Source organism: Hyposmocoma kahamanoa, unplaced genomic scaffold (assembly GCF_003589595.1).
Source record: "Hyposmocoma kahamanoa isolate Upper Pololo Valley unplaced genomic scaffold, ASM358959v1 98172, whole genome shotgun sequence".
Classification (NCBI taxonomy): domain Eukaryota; kingdom Metazoa; phylum Arthropoda; class Insecta; order Lepidoptera; family Cosmopterigidae; genus Hyposmocoma; species Hyposmocoma kahamanoa.
Genome location: NW_020655513.1, coordinates 4,083 through 14,351, shown reverse-complemented (window position 1 = coordinate 14,351; position 10,269 = coordinate 4,083). Strand labels below are relative to the sequence as shown.

At 39.1% G+C, this 10,269-nt stretch overlaps 1 protein-coding gene across 1 annotated transcript; it reads right to left on the bottom strand.

The window, feature by feature from the left end:
* Nucleotides 1–8,863: 8,863 nt before the first annotated feature.
* Nucleotides 8,864–9,853, bottom strand: LOC113238757 (CDP-diacylglycerol--glycerol-3-phosphate 3-phosphatidyltransferase, mitochondrial-like; the record flags this gene model as incomplete). The annotated part of the gene is made up of 2 exons (XM_026475591.1): nucleotides 9,195–9,853; nucleotides 8,864–9,025 (listed from the first exon to the last, which is right to left on the bottom strand). Coding segments are annotated over exons 1-2 (754 nt in total), but the record flags the coding sequence as incomplete, so codon positions are not given.
* Nucleotides 9,854–10,269: the final 416 nt, after the last annotated feature.

Genomic DNA, 10,269 nt, shown 5'->3' with positions numbered 1-10,269 from the left:
ATTTACTAATTTTTACCAATTATTGAAAAGAAACACACGAAGAATGTGGCTGCAATATTGGGATAAAACTAAGGAAAGTAAAGGAAAGTGGTATGCAGAAATACAAAAAGACATACCAATAGAGCCCTGGTATTACAGATTCAAGTACTGCGGCAGAAAGTTCATAGCTGTAATTAATCGCCTGCGATTCGGTCATTGCTTAGTTCCAGCCCATCTTAATAGACTAGAGATTGTAACTAGCTCAAAATGTAATTATTGTTCCAATGCCAATGCTGATATTGCTCATATAATTTTTAACTGTGAAGCTTTTGGAGTGCAGCGGTTGATAATTGTCAGTGAATTAAGTGACATATCGGATGAAAGTATAGCTGGATTACCGCTGTCTGACTGACTGACTGAACCAGTGATTTAGATAATTGATCTCCCAGAAGGAGTCGCTGTGGGTCAAAATGATGTACGGGAGTCGTGATCGGATGGCTCCGGTGAGTACCAGAAAAATCCGAAATCTTCGAAAAGTGCACTGCATCAAGTGGGACCCCGGCATCGCGGCCAAAGTATAACACCTACCGGCAGGATCGTCAAACTAAAAATAGCCGCTACCCTGGGCACTTTCTACCGGAAGTGAAAAAAATTCAAAATTCGAATAAACAAGATGGCCGCCATACAAATTTCAGAGCCCCGTAGCTCGGCAAGTACTGGAGATGGGCGTGGGGTCCTCGACCAAATGTCATAGAGGGCGGTGGGGGTCAAAAAATTTTTTCAAGATGGCCGACTCAGTGGGGTCTTAAAATAAAAGTGCTCGGATCCGACTGAAATTTGGCATGCGGCCGTATATGGGAGTCCACAATAGGAAACTGGGGAATAGGAAAAAAAAACTCAAAATTTCGATTCCGCCATTTTCCAAGATGGCCGCCAAACATGTGAATTTTCTGCCCTTTGGAGTAATTTTTCTCCCAGAAGAAGTGCGGGTTGGTAAAAATTATGTAGGGGAATTATGGTCGGACAGGTTTGATGAGTATCAGAAGGTAAAGTAATCTTCGAAACGTGCTCCGCATCAGGTAGGTTCCCAGCTGCCCGACCAAAGTACGCGTCTTGGCTCAAAGTGTCCTAACAAATGTTTATCCACACTCTGGGCAGTTTCTACCGGGAGTGAAAAAAATTAAAAATTCGAAAAACAAAATGGTCGCCATACACATTTCGGGGACCTGTGGCTCGGTAACTATTGGAGATAGGTAGATCGTGCTCAAACTAATATCGTAGAGGGCGACAGGATCTAACTGGCTGTCGTAATTATTTTTTCAAAATGGCCGATTCAAGATGGCGGCCCGACAAAAAGATACTCCGATCCGGCTGAAATTTTATACGTTTTCATGTTTGGGTGCTCGTAATAAGAATATGCGATCAAATTTTTGATTCAGCCATTTTCTAACATGGTAATAATAATATGCTTTAAGGCCCACATCTTGGCGAGTGTTGGAGAGGCGCTCAAACAAATGTCGTACAGAATAGTACGAGCCAACTGCAGGTAAAAGAAAATTTCATGATGGCGTACTCAAAATGGCGTCCCGAAATAAAAGTGCTTTGATTCGACTGAAATTTGAAAACCGATCGTGTATGGAGGTAAAAATAAAATAAAATAAATAATCTTTATTAACTTTTTAGCCTTATCACTAATATACATAAAAAGTTGTTACTAAATATACAATGAAAAAGGCATACGTTCATAGTATGTATCTGCGAGCGAAATTTGAATGCCGCCATTTTCCAAGATGGCCATACCAGTGAATTTTCGGTTTTTTTACCAGCATTTTTCTCCCAGAAGAAGAGCGGGTATATAAGAGTAATGTATGCGAATAATGGTTGGGTTGATTTGGTGAGTATCAGAAAGTACCAAAACCTTCGAAATGTGCTCCGCATCAGGTAGGATCCCAGCGGCCCGACCAAAGTACGCGTCTTGGCTCAAAGTGTCCAAACAAATGTTTATCCACACTCTGGGCAGTTTCTACCGGGAGTGAAAAAAATTAAAAATTCGAAAAACAAAATGGTCGCCATACACATTTCGGGGACCTGTGCCTCGGTAACTATTGGAGATAGGTAGATCGTGCTCAAACTAATATCGTAGAGGGCGACAGGATCTAACTGGCTGTCGAAATTATTTTTTCAAAATGGCCGATGCAAGATGGCGGCCCGACAAAAAGATACTCCGATCCGGCTGAAATTTTATACGTTTTCATGTTTCGTAATAAGAATATGCGATCAAATTTATGATTCAGCCATTTTCTAACATGGTAACAATAATACGCTTTAAGGCCCACATCTTGGCGAGTGTTGGAGAGGCACTCAAACAAATGTCGTACAGAATAGTACGAGCCAACTGCAGGTAAAAGAAAATTTCATGATGGCGTACTCAAAATGGCGTCCCGAAATAAAAGTGCTTTGATTCGACTACAATTTGAAAACCGATCGTGTATGGAGGTTCATAGTATGTATCTGCGAGCGAAATTTGGATCCCGCCATTTTCCAAGATGGCCACCATACCAGTGAATTTTCGGTTTTTTTACCAGCATTTTTCTCCCAGAAGAAGAGCGGGTATAGTAATGTATGCGAATAATGGTTGGGTTGATTTGGTGAGTATCAGAAAGTACCAAAACCTTCGAAAAGTGCTCCGCATCAGGTAGGACCCCAGCTGCACGGGCGAAATATACGTTTTAGCCCTATCCAAACAAATGTTGCTCTACACCTTGGGCAGTTTCTACCGGGAGTAAAAAAAAACAAAATTCGCAAAACAATGGCAGCGATTCCCACTCAAAGTCAAACAAAAAGAATTCTCTACTGAAGTATGAAGTTCAACTCCCAATTTGTCACCAGATACAAAGAAAGCCCTCGCGGGCCGCTTTAGCGGCCCGGCGCATCGCGCGGCATCTAGTTATACTATATATAGCTCGATTACCACTGACTGACTGACTGACCCAGTGATTTAGATGATTGTTCTCCCAGAAGGAGTCGCAGTGGGTCAAAATGTTGTACGGGAGTCGTGGTCGGATGGGTCCTGTGAGTACTAGAAAAATCCGAAATCTTCGAAAAGTGGACTGCACCAGGTGGGACTCCGGCTGCGCGGCTAAAGTATAACACCTACTGGCAGGGTCGTCGAACTAAAAATGGCCGCCACTCTGGGCCGTTTCTACCGGAAGTGAAAAAAATTAGAAATTTGAATAAACAAGATGGCCGCCATACACATTTCAGAACCCTGTAGCTCGGCGAGTATTGGAGATAGGCGGGGGGTCCTCGACCAAATATCATAGAGGACGACGGGGGTCAACTGCCGGTGACAACATTTTTTCAAGATGGCTGACTCAAAATGGGGGCCCAAAAAAAGTGGTCCGATCCGGCTCAAATTTGGCATGCGCCCGTGTATGGGGGCTCGCAATAGGAATGTGGTTGAAACTTCGATTCCGCCATTTTCTAAGATGGCCGCCATACATGTGAATTTTCATCCGTTTGTCGTCATTTTTCTCCCAGAAGGAGAAGGGGAGGGTAAAAATAATGTAGGTGAATTATGGTCGGATGGGTTTGATGAGCATCAGAAGGTACCGTAATCTTTAGGAAGTGCTCCGCATCAGGTAGGACCCCAGGCCAAAGTATGCGTCTTGGCTCAAAGTATCTAAACAAATGTTTATCCACACCCTGGGTAGTTTCTACCGGAAGTGAAAAAAATTTGAAATTCAAAAAACAAAATGGCCGTTATACAGTTTTTAGGGGCCTGTATCTCGGAAACAAATGGAGATAGGTAGACGGTGTTTAAACCAATATTGTAGAGGGCGACAGGATCCAACTAGCTGTCGAAATTATTTTTTCAAAATGGCCGATTCAAGATGGCGGCCCGACAAAACGGTGCTCCTATCCGGCTGAAATTTTATATTCTTTCATGTTTGGGAGCCCGTAATACGAATTTGCGGTCAAATTCTAGATTCCGCCATTTTCCAATATGGCCGCCATACATTTTCAACAGTCCACTATGTTCCGAAGTTTACATCTCGGCGAGTATTGGCGGTAGATGAGAGGCGCTCAAACAAATGTCGTGCAGAATAGTACGAGCCAACTGCAGGTAAAAAAAAATTCAAGATGGCGGACTCAAAATGGCGGCCCGAAATAAAAGTGCTCCGATCCGACTGAAATTTGACAACCGATCGTATGTGGAGGTTCATAGTATGTATCTGCGAGCGAAATTTGGATCCCGCCATTTTCCGAGACGGCCGCCATACAAGTGAATTTTGAGTTGAAGAATAATGGTTGGGTCGATTTGGTGAGTATCAGAAAGTACCCAAAACTTCGAAAAGTGCTCCGCATCAGATAGGACCCCAGCTGCACGAGCGAAGTATGCGTTTTAGCCCTAAGGTCTCCAAACAAATATTGCTCCACACCCTGGGGAGTTTCTACTGGGAGTAAAAAAAATAATTCAAAATTCGCAAAACAAAATGGTCGCCGTACAAATTCGAGGCAATATATCTCTAAAACTATTAGATATAGGTAAATTATATTCAAACTTATGTCCGTGAGGGTGACAGGAGCCAATCGGCTGTCAAATTTATTTTCCCAAATGACCAATTCAAGATGGCAGCCAAAAAAAACACCGATAGTGCTGAAATTTGGCACCTGACCGTGTGTAAGGTCCCATAATACAATATTGCGTTTGTGGTTTTTTTGATTCCGCCATTTTCCAATATGGCCGCCATACATTTTTCACCGTCCAACATCATTGTTCTAATAGAACGAATCGAGTTGTGTTAAATAAATGTACAAGGATTGTGTTTGACTAAGAATATTGAATACCAGAAAAGAAGTAGTGTGCATCAGGTAGGACACCAGCTGCCCGGCCAAAGCGTCAGAGATGGGTGTATGGCTTTCAAACAAAAATTGTCAAGGAACCTTATCAGGTTCTACCGGGACAGAAAATTTTCCAAAATGGCGAATCCAAGATGGCCGCGATAAAAAAATTTACTTTACTGAGTCTTCGCAACTATTGATGATATACGAGTAGTTTCTTCTGAAGTATGTAAGGATACGACTTGACGTGATCATACCAACTACCTGACTCCCTCAGAACAAATAAACTTAACAAAAATATATTTCTGAAACAAACACTACAAGCAGCAAACTGTCACAAACCTAATACACAGGCCTCACGGGCCGCTTTACATACTTTACGTGTGTAGCTCGATTACTACTGACTGATGTAGACATTTAGGTAATAGTTCTCCCAGAAGGAACAGAGATAGTTTAAAGTGATTTACAGGAATAGTGCCGGAAGGATTCAGTGAGTACGAGAAAATCCGGATATCTTGGAATAGTGCTCCGCATCAGGAGGGACAGAAGCCGTTCGCTCAAGTATCGTAGATGGGCACATGGCTCTCAAATAAAAGTTGTCAAGAATCTTACTCAGGTTCTACCAGAATCAAAAGTGTTCTGATATGACGAATTTAAGATGGCCGCCATACGAAATTGACTATTCTGAATCTTCGCAGCTGTCGATGATATACGACTGATTTGTTCTGAGATATTTAAGGATACAACTTGACGCGATCATACTCGTACCAACTACCTATACATGTAACTAAACTGGAGCAGTCGACAACCCTGCTTCCTCCCATCCAAACTCAACTAAAAGGATTCTCTACTGAAATATAAAGTTCAACTCCCAATTTGCCACAAGATACAAAGAAAGCCCTCGCGGGCCGCTTTAGCGGCCCGGCGCAACGCGCGCCATCTAGTTATACTATATAACGCTACAAGTTCATACTCACTGATAGAAATAGAACGCATACTTCCCGATATGGTGGAAAAAAGATATTTATACCGTTGTACGCGAATAGATTCCAAAGCAAAGAATCAAATATGAGAAAACCTAAATGTGGAAAATATGAAAGAGTGATCAACGGCCTGCAAAAACTATAATATATGGAGGGAATATTTGTGCACTTGTATGAGGTACACCCTGGTCAATTTCCGCCGGAAGTAAAAAATGTTCGAAATTCAAATAAAAAAGATGGCCGCCATACAAATTTCAAAGTCTCCTATCACGGAAACTATTAGAGATAGGTAGGAGGTGCTCGAAGGAACGTCATAGAGATTAATAGTGGTCAACTGCCTGGGTTAAAAAAACAAGATGGCGAATTCAAAATAGAAGAAAAACTTGCTTCGATCCGGCTGAAAATTGGTATGGTCTTTAGGAGTCCTTAACCATAATTTGGGGTCAAAAGTTTCTTTTCGCCATTTTTTAATATCGCTGTCATATAAGTGTTTTTTTCGTCAAAAGTGCTGCCGAAACGGACTTGCTCTGATTCGGCTGAAAATTGGCATGCAGAGGCCTCTAGAAGTGCCGGATAATAATTTGTGGTCAAAATTGGTTTTTTGCCACTTTAAAATATGGCCGCCATAGAAGCGTTCGTTGGCAGCAGAAAAAAAATGCTCTGATCCCTTTGAAAATTAGCATGTGTGGGTCTCTAGGAATGCTTGATAATAATTTGTGATCAAAAATGGTTTTACGCCATTTTTTAATATGGCCGCCATTCAACAACTAACAAAAATTAGCTCTAATTCAATTGAAAATCGACATGTGGGGATCTCTATAGGTGTTTGATAATAATTTGCGGTCGAAATTTATTTTTCGCCTTTTTTCAATATGGCTGCCATACAAACTTTTTTGGCAGTAGTTAAAAATTTCTTCTAATTCGACTGAAAATGGCTTCAATCATAATGTGGGGTAAAAATTTTGTTTCTGCCGTTTTTCGATATAGCCGTAATTTTTTATATAAATGGCTATTGAAAAAACTTGCTTTGATCGGACTGAAAATTGGCACGAAAACATTTTTAAGATTGTTTGATAATAATTAGTGGTCAAAATATATTTTTGCAATTTTTAAATATGGCCGCCATTAAAGAGCTATTTCATTTTTTTTTAAAGAAAGCCATAAGTGCCGAGGTCCGCGGAGGGCGAAGCCCGAAGCGTCTACACACCATCAAATGGAGATAATATACGGAACGTAATAGATTACGAGTACAAGATTTCACAATTGTAAAAATGTAAAGCATGCTCCCCGATGTAGTGGAAATGAGATACTTATTATAGCGTTGTTGTATCTCAACCGTCTCTATGTTAGATTTCATTTTCTTGAAAGCTATGCCAAAGAGAAGTATTTAGGTAGAAAAATGCCAAACTACTGCCGAGTTTCCTGTACTATGTAGGTGCTATGAACACCAAATCAACGATAACCCAGAATACTCAGACCAAAACCAACTTAGAAATGTTCGTTTCTTAAATTGGCATAAATCGGGAATCGACCTCCTCATCAAGCGCCCATAGTACTAACTGCTGTGCCACCGAAGAGCATGAGCACACCCCGTAAACTGAAACCGACGAAAGATGTTGTTCTATACAACATCTTTGTCTTCTATACAACATCTTTTTGTACTTTTGTTCTTATCGATTAACTTAAATAATGAAAACGCACGTCAATATAATATATGAACTGCGACTGCCTTAATTAATTTTACTAGATTGTTTTCTGTTGGTAATTGATCAAATTGATGAATAGCAAGACAAATGAAAATGTTACTGCTGACAAAATAAGGTAAAATCTTTTTAATCAGAAGAGGTTTACGTAATGAAGGCCTCATGTGAAATTTTTGTGATTTGTTTATTATTTCTCTGATTTCTAACTCTGTTACTCTGCATAGTTGGATAGCATCTTAGGTGGGATAAACTAGACCACCTTCGTCCTCGAAAGCAACGAACTCATACGCATGACCATCTCCAGATTTTTGTAAAGACAGAGCATTGTTAATTCTTTGCATTATATATTTTTTTTATTACTCGTACTACATATCCGGCGATGTATGTAATTATTTGCTCACTATATTCGGACATTCGAGGCAACGTGCTGCAAAAATTAGAAATTACAGATACTACTGATAACAAGTACTACAAAACTGAAAAAAAAACCAAACGTTACTAAACGTTATAACAAAAGAGTTATAGAATATTTTTATGATATTGCTATATATATATATAATAATAAGATAATGAAAAGTGGCGCGCGTGTAAAGTGCCTCTAAGCGGATGATGTTCCTTTTTTTAATAAAACTGGACACATGGCTACTGTTGCTTTGGAGAATCGTTGTACCGTGAATAGGGATTGGTACACGACAATTTTTTTGCTGAAAGTTATTGACAAACTTTGTAAAAACAACCGTAAACGCCGTATCATTTTGCACCACGGTAATTTTTTTACGGTTACGCAGTCAACGATTTTCATCACCTGAATTTAGTCATGAGATTGTCATGGAGGAGTGGCATAAATGTTTTCAAAATTGGTTCATTCATATAAAAATGTGCATTAACGCTAATGGAGAATATTTTGAGAAACAATAAATTCATTTCTGACCATTCATAGTATTTTTTTCTTACTCATTACGGAAACTTATAATGCGCCCCAAATAAATGTACAAGTTCTTTTTTTTTTAACAACTGTTTGCAGCTATCATCAAACCACACAACACAGATTGAACTCTCTGAAGTTAAACTGCTGAGTAGCACAATAGTATAAGACTGTAGCTGTGCACAGACAAAATAGTCATAATGTCACCAGCACAGCTTCTTGAGAGACAGTTTATCTTACTCTTTAAAATGCAAAAACTAATCATCTATAATAGTCTTCCAAATGGAAATTATTAAGGATTAGACATTTAGATGTCGAGTTGCATACAGCCGCCCTTTATTTAGTCTCATACAAATCAGTTCAATATCTTCTAAATAAATAAAAGCTAGGTTTTAAAGTAAATGATTACATTTAATGTATCTACTTACCACTACAATCTTCCAAATATTTAAGACGTTGGTTTTCCATCCATCTCTCAACCAAACTTTCAATCTTTCTATTAAGTTCTTGAATCATCACCTCCTTTTTTAAATATTTATTGTCAATATTACCATTCTTAGTACACTTTTTGCTGTAATTACTAACTTCCCCTGAAAAATACAAAAGTATTAACATTTTCAATTTTTGAATGACACATAAAATCAATGATAGATATTTTTAGAAACTCTCAAAATAGTCAAGTACAAACCCATGACCCTATAGGTTGTTACTGAAAATAATTAAAGAAAACTATTTTAACGAAAACTTACTCAGTCGTACCTATAAGTTCACAGTAAAAATCAGCTAAATCACAATTCTTAATTTCTATATACCGATCCTGTCTTTGCTGGAAGTAATCATTGGAACAGTTTGCGCCACTCAGTAGCACCGTGTCATCAACTATGTACAGTTTCATGTGCTGCAGTCCAACTATCTCATTGTACCGTGCGGGAAGTGCCTTCGACCAAGACCCTTGCAATCTTGGAGTTTGATACAAAAACACGTTACACCGGTCTGGTAGTTCATTTACAAATTCTTGAAGAAGCGTCCGCGAGTTTATCTCTCCCCGTGTTCCTCGCTGATAATCTAACAACACATTAAACTTTAAATTCCTTGAAATCACAGATGTTTTCGTAACCTCCAGTAACCTACGTTCCATGGCTCCTGTACCAATATACAGACTAGCAACTGATATTCTATGATTAGCGCTCTTAAATCTTTCACACAAAGTATCGTAAAACTTCCGAGGGTCCGTAATAATATTTATTTTCGAAGCATTCACCGCGAAACATGGTGCGATGCTGTATAACCAATTAAAATGGTGTAATTCAGATGATTTAAACCTTAACGGAATCGTTCCGTTAATTAACATGTCTGTTTATTTTATTTTATCAAGGTAACCTAAGAATATTCATAGCAAAATATGATTCAATTTCGAATTAAAGTATATCGTATCGCAACCATTGACTGACTGACTGACTGATTGATTTTTTTTTCTTCTTTCCATAAAGGAAAAGGCAAAGGTTTTACACCATACAGCCAAGTCTTGGTACATTATTTTTTGAGCCATGTCTTCGTTTAATTGTTTCTGTAAATATGGCCGCCACAAAGAGTATAGGCAGTTTGAGGCGGCGTGTTTGGATTGACTCGGGATTCTTTAGAACGGACCGGTACGGGTATTTTAGTTCGAGATTCGTATAATTTCGCGTTTTAATCTTCGATTAAGGCACTAGCACTATCCTATTCCACTTTAAACTAGATTTCACAAAATAATTGAAAGTCAAAATAAAAACGACACTTTTCCCTCTAAAAGGTCTTTTGTTTTTTTTAATTTATTAAGGCTTTGGCAAAGCCA